Below are 20,009 nucleotides of genomic sequence, written 5' to 3' on the forward strand. Positions count from 1 at the left end.
AACGCGTCACTTCCAAGGGACGCCCTAGCATTAACACAATTTTTTAAAGGATTCGTGTCAAGATTATTCGACAAATTTTACACTGGCTGTCGACTACCTAACGTAACCCTCCACTTTTCTCATCCAAGACTTGGGACTTGGCAACGGCAGTGTTTATCTTAAAAAATAAGGGTAAAAATGAGAAATGCAAAATTAAATCAAAATACAATTAATGAACTAAGATAAAAACGGAGTGATCTCAACCGTTGATCTTCGTCTTTTCCATTGAGTAACTTCCACTGTTATCCACCGTTGGTGGGGGAAAATTTGAAAATCAAAATTAAAATTAAATGAGAAAAAAGGGGTTGGTTAATTAAATCCCATAATTGGATATTCAATTAAGGAATTAAATAACTAGGGGGGGGAGGGGCCGACAACATTAAGAGGAGCTTGGGAGTTTATAGAGAGAGATTTAAATGCTTGCCAAGTGAGGAACCTTATATTAGGGAGAAATATTTAAATCAAATTCATTGAATTTAAAATATGTTTGATTTGAATACTTTCCTAAAATAAGATAACTAAATTAGGGAAAGGATTTGAAATTTAAATACATTTGAATTTAAATTCAAATGCTTTCCATATTAAAACACAACCACAATAAGAAATAAGGCTATCAAGCAAGATTGACTCCAATCAAGAGCAAAAGGGGAAGGGGCGGCAGGTAGAGAGAGATGGGGCCAGTTATGGGAGGAAAGGAAAATGAAATTAATCAAGTCTTCAATTAAGGGAGAAATGATTTAATTAAATACAATTTTAAATTGATTGGAATTTGATTTGAAAAACTTTCCAAAAATAGATCTAGTAATTTAGGAAAGGTTTTGAATTTCAAACTAATTGTATTTGAATTCAAAATTCTTTTCAAATTATCTTCAACCTAATTTAGGAAAACGAAGAGGAATGAAAGAGGGAAGAGGCAAGGGGTGAGGTGGTCGGCTAGCTATGGAGGTGGAGGGGTTTATGGCTGATATGGATCAAGTGGAGGAGGCTTGTGGCTTTGGAGGGGTTTGTGGGAGAATAGACTGGTGGTAAATGGGGGATTTTGGCCGGCGGTTAAGGGAGGAGGAGAAAAGGATTTAGGAAAAGAAAGATACAACAGTGAGCCCAGATACATCCTGCAGCTGACGGGTAATACATTGCCCTTCTCCAAGGGGCTTCAAGCCACAAGCCCAAACCCATCCTGCGGCTGGTGGAAGCTCCGACCTTGGGCTTACATAAGACAAGACTCTTAAATAAGGTTAAAAATGAGAAATGCAAAATTAAGTTAAAATACAATTAATAAACTAAGAAAAAAAAGGAGCGATCTCGGTCGTTGATCTTCATTCCTTCCATTGAGTAACTTCCACCGTTGGATGTCTGGATCAGTTTCCTATCAATATCCTCTTATAATAAAAGCACTTTTTGATCTTTATCCTTAATACACTTCAGTTGAATTAAATTCTTACTACTCTTATCTCTTTGTTTAGCTAACTTATGCATATATCTTTCGTCCTCAGTATCGAATCTATTATATAAATCATTAACAGCTAAAATCTTTACATTGCAAATTGTTTTCTTAGACTCATTACGGACATCTTTATATATTTCTCAATTATCATAATTTTCATAACGAAATAAATTTTTATAACAAATCTTCTTATTTTTTTATCTTTTCTTGCACATTTTGATTCCACCACCAACTATTTTTACTATTAGTAGCTTTCTCTTTTGATACTCCAAGCACATATTTTGCAACATTCTTAATAACATTAACTATTTCTTCCTACATAACATTAACATCCTCATGCATAGACAAAATTTTAAGATCTAGAATCTTACTCTCAAAAATAATTTTGTTAGTATTCTTTAAATGCCCCATCTAATCCTAAAACAATGATTTACTTTATTTTTAATATTATGCTCTTTCATATTAAAGTCCAAAACTAATAAGTGATGTTGGGTACATAAACTTTCAGTCGAAATAACTTTACAATCTTTGCAATCAATACGATCTATTTTTCTTATAAAAAAATAATCAATCTGAGTTTTACTACAACCATTCTTATAAGTTATGAGATGCTCATATTTGTTCTTAAATAAGATATTAAGATATTAGCAATTACAAAATCATAAGCTAAAAAAAAATCTAATATATTATCTTATCACATTCATTAGTTGCTCCAAAATTATAGCCACCATGAATGCTTTTAAAATAATCTACCTCTCCACCAACATGCCTATTTAAATCTTCTCCAATAAAAAACTTTTTTTTCGAGATATATCTTTTGTATTAGTTCTTCTAGGTCATTCCAAAATTTTAATTTTAAACACATATACAAACCTATTGGAGGAGTATAAATAACTATAATATGAATAATATAGTATCAACAATAATCTTTAAAGCTATAATTCTATCTCCAATTATATTAATTTTTACAACATTATTCTTTTAAACTCATCTATAATCACACTTACACCATTTCTAATATGACTTCTATCAGAATATCATAATTTAAATCCTAAACTATCAATCTCCTTAGCCTTCTCTCCAACCTATTTAGTTTCCTGAATGCAAAGAATATTAACCTTCCTATAGATCATAATATCTATTAATTCCCTTACTCTGATTGTAAGAGAACCTATATTCCAAATTTCTATCCTAATTTTAGGATCATGGACTAGCTTCTTTGTCCACATCCGTCTATGATGTGAGAACCCTTGCCTAATTAACACTGCACGTGGGCGCCAATGTTATTGTTGTTGTTGTAGAGCCTCAAGCATATGTAGGTTGGTTCATACCTTAAGTAGATTTTCAGCTGAGACACTGTCAACCAAATCTGAAGGGTGAACCTGCATACAAACAGGTTTAAATGCCTTAACTTGATATTTGGTTACGAAGGAATCAGAAATGGGGCAATTTAATAATGAACAAACCTCACATGGAATAATAGAGTCTCTAAAAGAAGACGCGATTCCATCCTTAGGAGGCCAAACTCCTGAAGCTGGGAATAGTTGTGGACAGAGGTAGTTGAGCCTTGCTGAAATTCTTGCACTTGATTTAAGGATAGGAATTTTCATATTTTTCCTAGAAAACATGCAACTTGTAAGAGATTTAGATATATTATCATCTTGAACAAAACAGATGAGTTCAAAGGGGTAATCACATTCCTATTTTGAAGTTTCCTGAAGAGTAACACTATTTAATACTCAAGTCCACCAGCAGACAACATTTTCAGAAAGCCATAAATAAACCATATATAGACCTTCGTATAATAACAAGCTCAAAACAGGCCAGACTTCCACAACTTATTTAATTAAATGACTTGACATGAAATAACATAACAAGCAGGCGACTATAAAGAGAACAGCTTGCATTCCATCAAACATTAACATGAATTGCCTAATTTTTCTTTAGCTTACTGATCAAAGAAAGGATGATGGAAGCTAAGTCACCCTGCTATGCTTGTTGAGAGAGGGAGAGAGAATTCCAAAGAGAAAGAGGAGAATGTTAAGTAAAATGAAAACGGGAAGAGATCTTAGCTGTTAAGCTAAAGAAAAATTATGGCGAGTACAGCTCCTCATTTCTCATTTTTTGATATGATTCCTCATGGATGCTAAAATTCCACAAATTTGACATCAATGTGATAATATCGAAATTCTATTGTGCATTTTCTACCACGAACAATGCAGATCACCATCATGATCTTTAACAATTATGCCACAAGGTGAGTATTTTCCTATTTTGATAGGTTTTGTATATTTAGACATGGTTTTACGTAAGAGATCAAATAAACATGTATAATTAGCTCTAAGTTATCAGAATCCAACTTTGCAATGAAAAAAAAAACCATTTGAAGCCTCAGTAGCCCGCTAACTCAATTCAAGGAAAATAGTAACCAAGAGATGGGATGTGCAAATCTTTTCATTTATTCCACATCTAGCCCTTGTAAAAAGAATGCATTCAATCAAGGTGATGAGCTACTTTTGAAACATTCTATGAAACAGCAATAGACACATGACAAGATTAATACATGACACGGAAAATTCAGAAGAGTGCACCACAGAAGACATTAATTCATGTAATTCTCTTTATTAGTAGTGTTCATGTATGTTTAAGAATGAAAAGCAATAGGCTAGTAACATTTTGAAAAATTAAAAAAAAAAAAAAGTATGTTTATCATACATGAAATTACAAAACATAAGACTATGTCAAATGCAACTAATTTTAAGAGTGGCCAAGGGAGAAACAGAATAACAAAAAATAAACTAAAATTAGTTAGCAATTGGGTAGCATTTGACCTTGTCCTATTTTGAATAATAGTAGCCTGAACTATTGTTCTGTTTGTGTCCAACACATGTCTATGCCAAAATCAAAACTTGTTAAAAGAATACCCTATGTCTAAGTCATATCCAAATCTAGTTTTAAGGATAACCTGGAGCGTCTGACTATCTTAGAAACATGATGACCTCTAGAAGCATAGGCAATATTGAAGTGTCAAAATAAATAAATAAATAAAACAAATTTATGGTTCAAAATTTTAAATATATAGATTTGAATGGTATGGGCGTAAATATCCCAAAAAAGCCCGAGCAAATCAAGTTATAACAAATGCTACCAAAACTTACATCTCATGCCCTGCCATGATGTGTTGTGCTTTTCCAAACCTCTTCATCCATATTTGATAATCAGCTTTCTTTGTTACAGAAGCTGGTCCAAGGTGAATTACACAATTCACTAATTTAATGCCATCTCTTTGACAATCCGGTGAATCTACATAGTAAGAATTGAGAGATTGTGTAGAGAACAATTCCTTCATATGTGATGGCGTAGGACAGTCTACAAGAAGGACTACTGGACCAGGAATTGAAGGACCTAAAACATCGCTAGAATGAACCTGTATCATAGAAAAATAAAATGACACCAGTTTCCAAATGATGTCAGAAAATTAAATATAAATTTTATAAGAATTTACTAAAGTATATCCTTACATCTTGAAAAGTACATTCACATACTAGAGTTTTTTTTTTTTTGAATGAACATCCTTATATTGGACTATCAATAGAGGTCGCTATGATGATCAGTACAGGAATATGGGGCAATGGACCGGGCACACTCATGAAAGAGGAGGTAAAAGTCTGCAATTAAACCCAAAACTACCATAAAAATAACAATTCTATGAACCTACCATAATGTTAAAATGGTCTGACATAACCGAGTTCCCAAGCTGTAATTCTCGATATTTTGGTCCAGGTTTCAACCCAAGGGATGCAGCTTTTTCTGGATCAAATTTTCCCTTAATCTCAGGTAATTCGCAAGTGTAGACCACCGCAACATCACCAGGTTTCATAGAGGAGTCTGTTTTACCACATAAACCAGACAAGCATGGTGTAAGATGAAACAATGATTAAACATAAGGTGTGCACGAGCAATAAAGTCAAGTTAGAACATCGTAAGTAACAGCTGTAAAAGCATCTTTAAACCTCCAGAACAGTTTGGCCTCAAGGGAATTGCTGATAAACGGACAACCTCATCATCTATAAGAATAATCGGATCAACACAACAATGTATTGAATAATCCAAAACTGCAACTTCATTAGCGGTTTGCATTTCCCCAAAACTGCGTGTGTGCACCATGGCAGCATTTGGAATAAATGAACGCATGGCATCAACAAGATATTTAAGGTCAGAAGGACCCCATATATTAACCTGTATCACAACTAAAGCGGATAAAAGTTGCAGTTGTAAGACAGGCAAAAATATCGCATGATACTGTACACATTGTTGATAGAATATAAAGTTGATAGACTTACTGACATTCCTTCCTCGCCTATCCCAGCTAGAGTAAGCAGAAGACCTGTTACAAGCAAGAGATAAAAAACCATTAACTACATGCAATCATGGAAATTGTCACTTATCATCCTACTGAAACTTTCACACAGGAAAATAATCAGGCATTAGTCCAGGCGAAGATATTTTAAAATAGTGTTTCACACTATAAAAATTATCATTTTTTCCCCTTCTGTTTTTTGCTCTGGTGGTGCTCCTGCTTTTGAAGGGAGGTGGGGATACCATAAGCACTAACCTGGAAGACCTCCTGCGGTTTCTGATGACACTCGAGTCAAGAATATATGGTCAACCTAAAGAAAGAGGAACATAATTACTGAAAATATGTTAAAAGCTAAAACTTTGAATAATGAAATAGATGGAGCGTTTTAAGAGAAAAAAATTTCACCATATTAACAAGAAAAAAAGCACCAAGAACCTATGGTACAAAGAAAAAAAAATTGTATTGAGTGCATTGAGCTCCCACCAATGCGGGGCATAGGGAGGATTGATGCACATATTCTTATCCCTGCATTTCCAAAGAGACAATTTTCATGATTTAAAACATGACCTCAAGATGATAATTTTCTATCCTGCACTTATGACATTAGGCAGAAATTTTCCAGTACATGGCTTTAAAATTTGTTGACGCGGGGTAACTAACTTGTATGTCCAAAATACATCGGAGTTAGAAATAATCCACATATTCAATAGACCAGAATCTAATTGTTCTATCTATTATATTTGTCCATTGTTCTATTTCATTAATGAAAACAATTTAATCTTCAAGTACAAGTATTTTTCAAGCCATATAAATAGCATAATGAAATAAGTTGAGAAAATTATGAATCGAAAAAATCAGTAGAAACTCATAACATTATCATATCAATAGATCAGAAAAGAGTAAAGCTTCTTCATATCGCAAATCACAGTACCTTTGATAACTTGATTTTGTGCTCTGTGCAGAAACGTTGCAATCCCTAAAGCATGAATAAAACAATTTGTGACTAATTATTCAGTAGGACAAATGTCAAAAATAAATCATAAAAAAACATAAGACTAGAACATTACGAAAGCTCCTTCGAGAAAAACATTAGCAGATCCAAGACCTAGTATACATGGCTGTCTTTTTTTTATTTTCCATGTAATCATGATGTAAAACAATTGTTTTTATGAATGAAAATTTCACTTATGGAAGTAAAATAACTAACTCAGACTAAGAAGCTTGAATATGTGTGGAATTATTTGTAGACAATTCATTTTTATCATTTATTTCAAATTAATCCATCTTCAAATCTCTAAAATCTTTTTCTCTGTGCTTAAATTGATTTGTTCACAGTTTGGACAACTAATTGCTGATTGACAACAAAGCCATATTTGGTGATCACAGCAAACAACATAGACATATTTGGCGATCTATATCAAACAACATATTCTAGAAATAGCACGATGTAAGCAATCTCATCTCCCTTTAGTTTATGCTTTCTAAGGTTTAGGTGGTTTTTCACGCATCTACATCATCTGATTTTTAATTGTCTTTGACCATAGATTTTAAGCATGTATTTGTATAATATATTGTTGACCTCACTTTTGGTGAGCTCTGACACTTTACCCTTCCCTTAGGCTAGAAGCTAGATTTTCCTACCTTAGAGCAGAAATCGCCTCTAGGATTCATTTTAGGTGGACATCCACCAACCAATTCAGCAAACTGGGCTAAAATAGATGGCCTATATAGGTCGACTCAAGCTTATCCGATGAATTCACACCTGGTCTCCTAGTCAATTCAACTGTAATCCCATTAAGTATAAGATCAATTGAAGCTTATCAAACTGACTGAAACTTTTATCAATTTGGTTTGATTATAACTGATTGTATTTGAGCCAAATCAAATTCAAAAAATAAACATAAGTATATATGAATACATTTATATGTATAAATTTTTATTTAAAAAAAAATGAATTAAACTAAAGTACATTAATTAAAGTTAATTAATTAAGAATGAATTAGATCATGATGAGCTAATTCAAATATGGTAAATCAACTTCAATTAAATCTAATTAAAACCAAGAATTAAAATTGCGCAATCGGGTATTAAGGTATTTTTTGTTCATGAGGAGAGGCGTAAGCCTCGAAGTGTTTTGAGGCGTAAGCCTCAAAATAAAAAAAAGTGTTACTTCAAAATAAAAGTTAAAAGAAAATTTTTATATAATAACCAAATAATATGTTAGACGGATAATATTAACTTTCTGCTAAACTATGAAGTAACAAATTGTCATACATATGAAACAAAAAATACTCAATACATAAAGTGACAAATGATAAATTACATGAAATATAATTAAAATACAAATATTACAAGAGCAAAATAATATTAAATACATGAATTGCATAAAAGTATCATATAACATCAAGTTCAACTCTAAATTTATTTTTTTTAGTTCCTTGCTCATCCACATTTAATTCATAAAGAAAGCTTAAATAGTTGGCAAAAACTTAAAATCTATATATATTATTGTCATCACTGAGGGAATCTTTATTTGAGTCATCGTCATGAGTCAAGACAAATTCGTCTCTCCCTGTCTCATCCTGTGAAGTCGAATGACTTACAATCTGCTTCATTCATCTTCCTCTTTCATAATTATGTTTATTAACATAAAGATAAGATAATACTCAAAAAAATTTAGAGGTGTTGTTCGTATCCAGCTTTCAAGTGATTCCTAATGGCGGCAACGACGGTGGTGGCTGCGGAGAAAATGGCGGGATGGAGATCGAGAAAGTTGACCTGAAGTTATTGCGGCTCTAGGGTACATGAATGTGTGATTAGTTACGAGCTTTAGTTTAAGATTTAGATAAATTTTAATAAAAAAATATAATAGGGTGAGGCATAAGCCTCATGCCAGGGATGTGAGACATGCCTCCAGGCGGTCCTAAGCCAAGCTGAGGAGCAAGCCTCGATGCATTTTTCACTGTAATTGCGCTAAGGATGGCCTCAAGGCGAGCTTCATATTGCGCAATTTTAAACAATCATTAAAACTAAATTCACTAGAATCCATTTAGAATTAAACACAACTTAATTCAATTGGATCAATCAGGTTTATCATTTTCAAAAGTAGGATTTAATCAATTCATTATAATCACCCAAAATCCTTCTAAAAATTTGATCAAGCAATTAAAACAAAAGGGGTAGACAGGCACAACAGCTTGCTACCCTCTTCTCCCACGTTATCTGCCTTCGTCAGCTTATTCAGGCCCTCAAGGGCAGTGCCAATGTTCTACTAATCATTAGATCAAGGGTTATAAGGGTTAGGAACATAATCAGCCAATTCCCTCCCTGAACTTTTGCTACAGTTTTGCTAAAACGGGACATGATGTTCCGTTCATTCATCCTTGGCAAGAGAGGCATGGGTTCTTCCTCTTTTTGCTCATTCACCCTTGACTGAAGCATGAAAGGAGAGGGACCGTGGCTTTTCATTTTTTCGGGCATACAAGAGGTGAGAGCGAGAGAGTGGGAGATTGTGGAAACAAAAGAAGGGATGGGTGGGTATTCTCTTCACATTCAGCTCTTTTTTCTGATTTCTTGTGAGCAGCTAGTAGTGAAAAAGTTCTTCTCAACTTTAGCCCGTGGTTGCAATTTAGGAAATTGAAAAGAGAGTTTGTTTGATTAATCTCCTCTTAAGCTTATTAACATCCTTCCATCAAGTTTAAAACAATTTCTTGTTTTGGGGCTTGTTCCTTCTTGCTCTGTTCTTTATTTTTTTAACAAAAAAAAAGTGGATCAATAAACAATTGAGTTGTAGGTTGAATGATATCTTCCAATATCACCAAAACTTCAAGGGTGACAGCCATTTTCTTGAGTCTCTTTGAAAAAACAAATATATGATGGTCATTTGAAGCTGTTACATATAAGTTTTATTTATTGACTTCTTCATTATGAGGCTTTTAAATGTTCCTAGTGTTTATTCATCCTCTCTTTAATATCCAAATGTGGAACACCTTTATTAACATCCTTTCATCCTAAACATGTATATGAACATTTCTATGAAATGAGGAGAAAAAGCTATGCTAAAAGTGGGTTGAAAGTAATGTATTGTGATTTGATATGATAATGCTGAAATGTAATATGTTTTGAAATGATTGATATGATTGATATTTACTAAAATGCGATACTGATCTGACTGAACTGATATGCTGATTGGTATCAGATATGTGAAATAATAACCCCCACGTGATAACCTCAAGATTCACTGATTCATTGATGGGAGTCATAAAGAACTGGAGAAAGATGGAGTTATAAAAAGTTGGGGCTATTGATTCATGTGATTCAAGGGGAGTTATAAAGAATATATTGATTGAGAGTCATAAGGGGCGACTGATTAAGAGTCATAAATGCAAGAGAAAAATACCCTCACTGAATATAGAATACTGATACTGATTATTGATTACTGACAGCTGACACTAACTATTGTTACTGGTATTGTACAGACATTGACCTTACGAACACTAATTTCTATTATTGCTTACTATTACTGAATGCGAATACTAATACTACTATATAGTTGTATAATTGATAGGCTGACGAAAATGATTAAATGATACGTCTGAGTGAAGATGATTGAATGATAAAGACAAAAACGAGCTGATAGATTGATACATGTGATCGATACATAAACATATATTGATTCATAACATACATTTTTTTTTTTTTGCCTTGCATTGATTTTAGTTATATTATTTTAGTGTTTTCCTAGCCTATTATGCTCATTTTGTACTTTCTATATGTTTACAAGAAAGGGTAGGGACCATGTAGCATAAGGCATTGGATGGCATGCATAATTTTCTTTTTGCATTTTTAGTTTAGTTTTCTTTCGGTTCATCTAGGTTATGTATATTCTTTTGTAGCCTAGAAGGCTATTATACATATTGTTTTGGACTCTTGATGAAAAATATAAATATTGATTATAATAATGTGAATTATGTTTTTTCATTATTTATATTTTCTTAATACAATTAATTAGCTCTGAATATCAAATTGATCTAGTTGTAAATGACTATTGGTTGTTATTGAAAAATAAATAAATGAAAAGAGAAAAAGAAACAAAATTCTTTCATGTTAGATCCCGGGGCGTGAAACCCTCTTTGGTTTAAAGTGATTTAATCAGGTTTTCTGTAAACCAGTTCTCCTAGAGATTCATTTTTCCGGTAAGGGCTTTGTATTATTGCACGGAGAACTTTGGATCCAACAACAACAAACAAATGTAGGCATGCAGAACTACACCCATAACTTAGGAATGACCAGAATGAACAATAATTTAGGCTGGCATGCATCAATTCCAAATGAATGTCTAATGCCTAGAAGGCATATTTTCCTTTTTTTCTATTTGGAAAAGAGAATATACTCACGTTACAACAGAGATGGCCAAAAAATAGCAAAACAAGAAAAAGAAACTAATTTAACTTTGCAAGCATACCTCCCCAGCATTAAATATAAACCTCTGCTTGTCAAAAAATAAAAACACGGACGGTGAGGTGTCCTGCGTGTCCATTCCTGTGCCCAAAATCTGCCAAAAAAAAATATAAGTAAGAAGGAACACATCAAGCACATTGTAGCAAGGAAAATGAACTTCTCAAAACAAAAGCGACAACGACAACATAAATATGCTTCAGACGTAATAAATTATACGGATAAGAAGTTTGCTTACACCTCCCCGTTCACCAAGTTAGAATGTAACTAAAAAAAATTAACAGTTAAACTCCACAGAAAGAGATTAAAACACTTTTCTTCCAGAAATCTTAAACAACTTTTAACTATCAACGAACGTCAAATACGTAAACAAAACCAAAACAATAAACTGATTTCGTTCCTAGAAAGAAAAAAATCTCCAAAATGTATGAAACCTCTAAGTCAATAACCGATGCAAAAAACAAAAATTCACTTTACAGAAATCCCGATAAAAAGAAAACGCTCACCTGTACATAACAAATGGTGTTTACAGGGTTAAGTTTTCGACTCTTGAGCTGGAGAGTCCTAGGCCTGTCACTCTTATCCCTCCCTTCCGCCCGTTTTTTGTTGAATCCCACCAACCCTTCCTCCATTTCACGCACCGGAGGGGAGTCTCTGTCCTTGCTCCTCTCCTCTCTCAGCGTACTGTTTCCCCTCCTGTGATGAAAATACCCGCCACCGCTGGCTGGCCTTCTTGCTCTTCGACCGGAATACGAGAGCACTGTGAGCGTAGAGAAGTGAGAATTCAGTAAAACCCTAGGCTTGGAGAGGAGGGACGAAGAAAAGGAGAATCTAAATAAGGGATTTGGGCAAAGAAAAGAGGAATAAGAGCAGAGGAGTCTCAGGTTGGAGATTTGTGACATTGACTTCGGATTTCCTTGCAGGTTTTAAAGGTTTTCGAGGGTTTTAATTTGAGTCGCCGACTGGAACGGAATAGCTGATTGGGTTCGCGCTTGCCGTGCAGGTAGATTGGCTTAACGTGGCCCGCCCATATCAGCACCAATTATATGCGGAAAATTTAATTGGGGGTTTATTATTATTATTATTAAAATTTAGACTAATTAAGATAAATTTTTACTCATATTATATATGTAAGACATGAATTTAAGACTTCTTGATTGATAGTTAAAGTTTCCAACCAATAGATCAAGATGAGATGCATTAATTGGGGGATTTACATGTGATATATCATCAAAAAATTATATTGATCGGGCATGAATCTCAAGGCAAAATCAGGTTGGAAACTTCCGAAATTAAAATTGGAATCATCCAAACTCCAATTTTAGCAAATTTATAGTTGAACTGAGCGTCTCGAGAAACGAATCTAATGACACCAAATCCAACCCAAACCGAACCCAAACGGGTCCAAATCAACGGTTAGAAGAGTTGTTGGAAGGTTCAAACCACAATTTGGATTATTGAACGGTTTCCAAACATAACATTCTTATAGTAGAATCGAGCGGCTCGACGATACAAATCCAACAAGCCCAAGATCACCGAATTCCGACATCACTAAGGCATTCAAATGTCCATCAAATGGTCCATGATCAAGGAATTCAACATCGATCGTCCATCCAAACGCTCCTCATTAACCCTTGATCTCTCACCTATTTACGGGCCATGCCACTCCAGAAATCTATAAATAGATCCCACATTTCTATTGAAAAGGGGCTCCAAGCAAGAGAGCAAGAGAGCGATCGAAGATCACTCTTGCCTCCTCGCTCCTCCTCGACTACCGCCAGAGTTCCATCGAACCACCGCCTGAGTTATGCCGGACCACCACTTGAGGACCTCACCTCCGTCATACCACCGCCTAATGTCGTTGCTCCACCAGACCACCAATTGAGGCCCTCACCTCCACCGAACCACCGCCTGACATCGTTGCTCTGCCAGACCACCACTTAAGGCCCTCATCTCCGCTGGACCATTGTCTGACGTCGTTGCTCCATCGAACCACCACTTGAGGCTCTCGCCTCCACCGGACCACAGCAAGACGTCGTTGCTCCGCCAGACCACCATTTGAGGCCCTCGCCTCCACCGGACCACCGCCTAATGCTGTTACTCCGCCGAAACAATACTTGAGGCCCTCACCTCCGCCGAAACACTACCTAATGTTGTTGCTTCATCGGACCACCACTTGAGACCCTCAACTTCGACGGACAACTGCCTGACGTTGTTGCTCCACCGAACCACCACTTGAGGCCCTCACCTCCGCCAGACCATCGTATGACATCGTTGCTCCGTCGAACCACCACTTGAGGCCCTCGCCTCCGCCGGACCACTACCTAATGTCGTTTCTCCGCTGGACCAGCACTTAAGGCCCTCACCTCCAGACCACCACTTCAAGCCCTCACCTCCGCCGGCCCATCGCTTAACATCGTTGCTCCGCCGGACCACCACTTGATGCCCTCACCTCCATTGGACCACCGCCTGACGTCGTTGCTCTACCAGACCACAACTTGAGGCACTCACCTCCGTCGGACCACCGCCTGACGTCGTTGCTCCGCCAGACTACTAATTGAGGCCCTCACCTCCGCCAAACTTCTCCCGGACTACCACTTGAGGTCCGGACTTCTGCCGGACCACCACTTGACGCCTCAATTTATGTCGGACCACCACCTAACACCCAAACTTTTGTCAGACTACCACCTAAGGCCCGAGCTTCTGCCTAACCACGACTTGACGCTTGGACTTTTGTATGACCATCACCTGAGGCCCTGACCTTTGCCGGAACACCACCTGAGGCCCGTACTTCTGTTATGCCACCACTTGATGCCCAGAGTTCTACCAGAATACTCCCCTACTACAACAATTTTTATGTCCCTGATCTCTGATCAACTACGATCTTTCGAACACTTATTTCCTGCCGACTATGGTCCTTCCAACATCAATTGTCTACTATGATCCTTCTGACCTACACCACCAGACAATGATCTTTTTGACCCGGCCTCCTACCTACTATGATCTTTTCAACCTCTATCCTATCAACCATAGTCCTGCCAACCAAACAAACATGTCTATGTTGATTATTGTAACTCCTAACATATAATGAACTCTATATGATGTATATTTGTGACATTAAGCCAATGCCTTCTTCCTAGGAAGGGTCTCATTTGTAATCAACTACAATTACTAGTTAATTCATTCAAATTGGACCAAGCCCCATAGTTTTTTCCCCTTTTTAGGGGTTTATATGTAAAAACTCTAGTGTCTCTTATGAATGTTACACCCTCTCTCTTATCTGCTTATGTGCATGATCTTTTTGCAATGCTAAGACGTTAAACTTCATATTTCTCTACCGCCGCGAATATTCCAGGATGCAACAGCATGTATAGTATTTGAAATTTTTTTATTCATATATGTGTTTGTTCTATGGTTGGGCTGCTGGATCTTTTCCAAGTACTTTTGGATGATATTTATGTGTGAGTAATTTTTTGGGTTGGACAATAATGATGAAGCAAACTTCCTTTTCCTTGTGCTTCCCTAGAAAGCATGGGCTTTAATTTGGCAACCGTGGAAGCTTGTCTTGGTTTTTGTTTGTTTTGTTGGTTGGTTTTTTTAATAGTTGAGTCCTTTCCCTTATCTGTTTGCTGCTTTCAATGGATGACACATTGCCTAAGCAACCAGGTGGCGCTCAATTTTAGTTGGTTTTTTTTTTATGTAGGAACTCTTTGTTGCCTCTTGAGTCTGGTGGGCTTTTATGCCTTCCTTTTTTTATCTTTTCAACTAGCTATTTATTTTTTTGAGGTTTTAGTTTTTCAACTTTACACCTTGGTGCTCCATAATATGTAATTTTCTCTTTTTTGGTCATGTTCTTTTGGGATACCTTTGTGCATCTCCCCTTTAATAATGAATATGTGCTCACTCAAAATATTCTTTAAAAAAACAAGAAGAAATTTTATTATTTATATATTTTGCATCATAAATTTTGGTATTTATTTATATCACATTTAAAACATCTGAAATATCTCAAAAAGATTGTTCTTCTCTCCCTATTAATGATGTTGCTTATTATTACGAAATTTTGTATTTCCTCCCTCCTAATAAAAATTATATCCAAAAATGCCCAAATTTTCTCACTCATGGGTGAACGAGGAAAAATTACTACGTGCGGACTTTGGACGCCGTTCGGAATTCAATCACGTGAAGACACATAGATTTTTTCCTCTCTTGTATATAGGTGTGTACAAAAGAGAGAAAATTTATATGACTTCACGTGATTGGAGTCTGGACAAAAAGTTGTGTCTGAACTCAGCACGTAATAATTTCTAGAACTCAAGGGCTCCCCTTTTCTCTCCAACACGCTCACTGCCTTTATTCTCCATTATACATTGAATAACTCTCTGATGGCTATAGTTGCCTAGCTTGTGCCAAAGTACTCTCCTTGTGGGTGAACTCACCTCAGGCCTTACCCACCTGCAAGTATTTTATCTAGAGAACCAACTTCTGCAATCAAAAGAGAGGCACTGGTGGAGTAATTGGTAGTGTTTGGCCCATCAAAAACAATTCATACAATACCAATTGTGTCTATAAAGTCCTCAAAGTTCATGTAACAATTGAATATTGTCATAATCAGACCCACAATATCCAATTTAACAATGAATGTATTGAGAGTTCTTTTTATATTGAATGCGTAGATAGTTCTTGCTCATATCCATTCAAACTAACTATAATTATATACACTCAAGGAGATGTGTGATATATTTATAACTATTTCTACCTTTATCTACTTGAGCAAACTATATTTATTGGTTGGTTGAAGTCAAATCATCATTTGCCACTTCATTTTGTTTAAAATAAGTTTGAGTTGCTTGACGACATCAATGAGCACCTAAGACCATCAAATATATTGCCCTTACAACTTACAACATAAAAGATGCACTTTGTCATAGAGGTGCAAACCATGGAACGGGACTCTATCGACATCATCGAAGTAAAACAGAAAATAATTTTGTTTAATTTAAATGAACAGACGAATTAGATCGTGTAATGTTTGATATAAAACATTCCAAAAGAATAGTTTCAGAGGATGCAGTCCTAAGAAATTTTTGAGTCGAAACTGGAAGGGGAACGTGAAATGACTTTGGGTTGAACTTTTGTATATTAAACTTATGATGGTGCTTTGAATTGTGATTGTACCAATGGTGGCTGTCTTTCTTAGGGGATTTAGCTACTTAAATGTATTTGGAATTATTGATGCTATTAAGGGATTTCGAATTTTTATTTTAAAGGATGATGAAGTGTTATGTTTTAATACTTCTGATAGAGTATTTGTACTTTTTGGTTACTAAGGTATTATGTTCTTTTTTGTTCTTACCAAAAGCATGTCCCAGCTAATGAGTAACAAATTGTAGTTAAAAGTGATACAGTTTGCACAAAAACATAAAGGGTTGTTGTAAAAAATGGCAATACATGTAAGATAAAACATTTGCTAGCTTAACTATTGCAAAAAATCTCAAAATATGTGTTCTATGAATTCAAGTTGATGTTTTTTGAAACCACCCCCACCCCCCCAAAAAAAAAATTGTCACCATCAATTACAATAGCAAAGAAGAGTGCTAGATCGATGAAGAGAGAGAGAGAGAGAGAGAGAGAGAGAGAGAGAGAGAGATGATGAAAGTAGGGATTGCAAGTGAGCGCTAGAGTGTGTTTGTGTGTGACTGAGAGAGATAGAGAGAGATAATGGGGATGACGTGATGAAATTTAACTCTTCTTTGCCATAAAAAAGATGCTTAACTTTCAAATAAATTAGGATTGTAATGCTCAATGAATGCTTTAGCATTGAAGGATTCATATCACTATTATTTACAACCCATATGCCCACAATATCTCCTATGTTCACATGTGATATGTCCGCAGCATCACTAATTTCTTCTATATATGGTATGTTCCTATCATAACCTACTAGTGAAAGATGACGAATTTATTAATATTTCATAACCATAATTCACACAAATATATATAGTTAAAATCTTCTTATGATTAGCAGACACATATATAGGAGATTGGTATTGAATAAATATGCATATCTCATTTGAGAGGAAAAAAAAAAAGATCATAATATGTTGCTGAATTAAAGTTATATATTGTGGTCTATCAAAGTAGTACATCATCTCCAATTTTAAACTAAGCCGATTTTTATCAACCTATCTTATTTTATATATACGACCTATGAGATATTCAAAAGAAATATTTCTTCATACTATGAATTCATTGCTTTATTTCCCCATAAACATCTATACTTTATCTATTTATGAGTTAAATCTCATGGTCTAACTCTATTGAGAGAAGAAATATCGAGTGAAAGTACGATGATAATAGTAATGGAGAAAGTATGTGTGTAAGGGTGGGGCTTCGTTCTTCCCATACAATATGGATATTAGGTCAATGTGGGCTGCCTCTTTATATTTTTTAGTTGCCATATATACATATATATACTTTTCAGCAATAACATGATGCAAATTATAAACATAGCCCAAATATTTTTTTTTTCTCTAAATAAATTTATAGATAGATGATTTATTGATTTTCCTCCTTGGCATCACAATATCACATGGCTGTTCTACCTTCATATGTTTGAAATGAGAATGAATTGACCTTAGAAATTTATTGTTGGATGAATGTAAATTCTTTTTAAACCACCAAAATCTATAGTATTGTATTCATTATAATTCAAATAAAAAAATAAAATATATTCACACATACAATACCCTTAGAACAATTTGAGCAATATTCTTTTGTTATGTAGATAAAAAAAATTATATCACAATATTTAAATTAGAATATAAAAGCCAAGCACAAAAATGAAAAATAAAGACTCAAAAAATGATGAAGATTCCTTTGAAAAATCAGATTAAAAGAAGTCAATAATGATATTTTACAAATAAAAAAATTATCTATACAAGTATGGACCTTTGTTAGTTTTGTGTGGAATCTTTTTTTGTTGATCAATGGGGTTATTCTATTGCCTTGGACCTTAATTCCATCGGTCGAGCTCGACAGGGGGTTTCCCTTGCCTGGGTTGGGGTGCTTTGCAATCATGCAACACTGCGGCAAAGTGTAATCAAGCATTGCGACGCTATGAAGTTTGTTTTCAAATAGACAAAGAGCAGAGCGTTGTGACTCTCCTTGGCATTGCAAAACTGCTAGGAAGCGCTGCGATGCTCCAAACCCCAACGCAACGGTGCTGTCAGGCAAACTGGAGATAGAGAGTTGAGCACAGCTGTGCTGCGAGATGGGCTGGCAATTTTCATTATAGTTTTTTTTATTAAGGGCTGTGTCTCTGGGTAGTTTTATTCGATCTCTTTATTTGATCTTGTAAGAGAAAAGTGTTAGAGAGAAGAGAGACATGGAGAGAGTGAGATAAGAGAGATCTATACTATTTCTCCCAAAATTTTATAGTGAAATTATTGGCGGTGTGGTTTGGCTCCATGGTTTTTTTTTTTTTCCGATTTCAAGTTTTTCCACTTTAAATCCATGTATTCTTTCTTTTTTAATGTAATTTCTCTTTCTTGTATGTGTTTGTTGCATGTTTTACAGCTTCCCCCAACAACCTTGATATAAGTATTTGAATAAAAAAAAATTTAAGTTGGTTGTGGAATGATGTAAACTCCAATTTTAATAAATTGAAATTGAAATGAATATTTTATTGAGACAAGCTCAACCACAGAAAAAGTATTTAGATTTGTGTTCAAATGAATATAAATGAAGCACTCACAAATATAGTTGAAAATTTTGTGACACTATTTGAATGACTCAATAATCTTTGAATATTGCATGCTTATATATCTTGATTTGAATATATATGCATAAGAGCTTTGATAAGCATACGAGATGATATTACAAGAGAAAATAAGAATCATATATATTATGTCATCAAGCATATGCTAAGTATGAAAGCATATTGATTGCACTTATCAAGAATATGCTTTAGAGTCATGAAATATTATACTTATTATATGCTAGAAAATTTGAGTATGTAGAGTATATATTTTATGTCATAATGTTATCTAAAATTCAACATGTATAAATAAAAATAGTAAGATCGATCAGAATTTTTTTTTACGTGGAAAATTTTGGAAAGAAAAAAAAATCACAGGGCCTTGCCCAATTAAAAAAAAAAATCCATTATATAACAGGTGATACAAAAATCCCCCTTTTATCATAGGCTAAAATAAGAGGAGATTATTTGAAAGTTAATGTCTGTTTTTTCCTGAGGATTAGGATTATAGAATTATCTACAAATAGATAATCAATACGCAACAACAGAGCTTAATTTCTTTTATAGGGATTACATGTGTATGGTGTCCATCAACAGACAATTGAAACCCAAAAACAAGAATAAATCTTGAAAAGAGTCTGAAGATGGCGGAGATTATTGATGGCGATCACCAATAATGATGATGGTTGTCAGTAGCAATAATTGATAGGGGTTGTTGGTGGAAATATGTGATGGTGGTCGTTAGTGGCGATAGTTGGAATATGCAAAAGGCTATCCAATTTTGTTATTTCTCCCCTCATCTCATGTGAAGAATGTGATTCTATTTATAGGTTTTTTTTTATGGATATTTTAATAATTTGAACTAGAATCCAAAACTCTTCATATTGATTCCCTTGATCACAAAATATTTATTCAACGTCTAAGTGCCCTAATAATGTTAAAATTGAGTG

General features: G+C 34.8%; 1 protein-coding gene across 2 annotated transcripts in view; it reads right to left on the bottom strand.

Annotated features, from left to right (window-relative positions):
• The window catches only part of LOC110095170 (tRNase Z TRZ3, mitochondrial), a 28,232-nt gene extending 15,923 nt beyond the window's left edge, over positions 1-12,309 (bottom strand). The window contains exons 1-11 of one of the 2 annotated variants that reach the window (XM_020820593.2): positions 12,201-12,308; positions 11,807-12,060; positions 11,308-11,397; positions 6,775-6,819; positions 6,099-6,153; positions 5,827-5,870; positions 5,497-5,722; positions 5,202-5,371; positions 4,642-4,910; positions 2,950-3,100; positions 2,815-2,865 (exon numbers count right to left, since the gene is read on the bottom strand). In XM_020820593.2, coding sequence (XP_020676252.1) covers positions 2,815-2,865; positions 2,950-3,100; positions 4,642-4,910; positions 5,202-5,371; positions 5,497-5,722; positions 5,827-5,870; positions 6,099-6,153; positions 6,775-6,819; positions 11,308-11,397; positions 11,807-11,932 — 1,227 coding nt within the window. In that variant the 5' untranslated portion in view covers positions 11,933-12,060; positions 12,201-12,308. Of the gene's footprint in view, positions 1-2,814; positions 2,866-2,949; positions 3,101-4,641; positions 4,911-5,201; positions 5,372-5,496; positions 5,723-5,826; positions 5,871-6,098; positions 6,154-6,774; positions 6,820-11,307; positions 11,398-11,806 lie in introns of both variants that reach the window. The other variant, XM_020820590.2, reaches the window with a different exon arrangement.
• Between the last annotated feature and the right edge of the window lie 7,700 nt (positions 12,310-20,009).

The sequence above is a fragment of the Dendrobium catenatum genome, unplaced genomic scaffold (assembly GCF_001605985.2).
Source record: "Dendrobium catenatum unplaced genomic scaffold, ASM160598v2 fragScaff_scaffold_1063, whole genome shotgun sequence".
NCBI classification, from domain to species: domain Eukaryota; kingdom Viridiplantae; phylum Streptophyta; class Magnoliopsida; order Asparagales; family Orchidaceae; genus Dendrobium; species Dendrobium catenatum.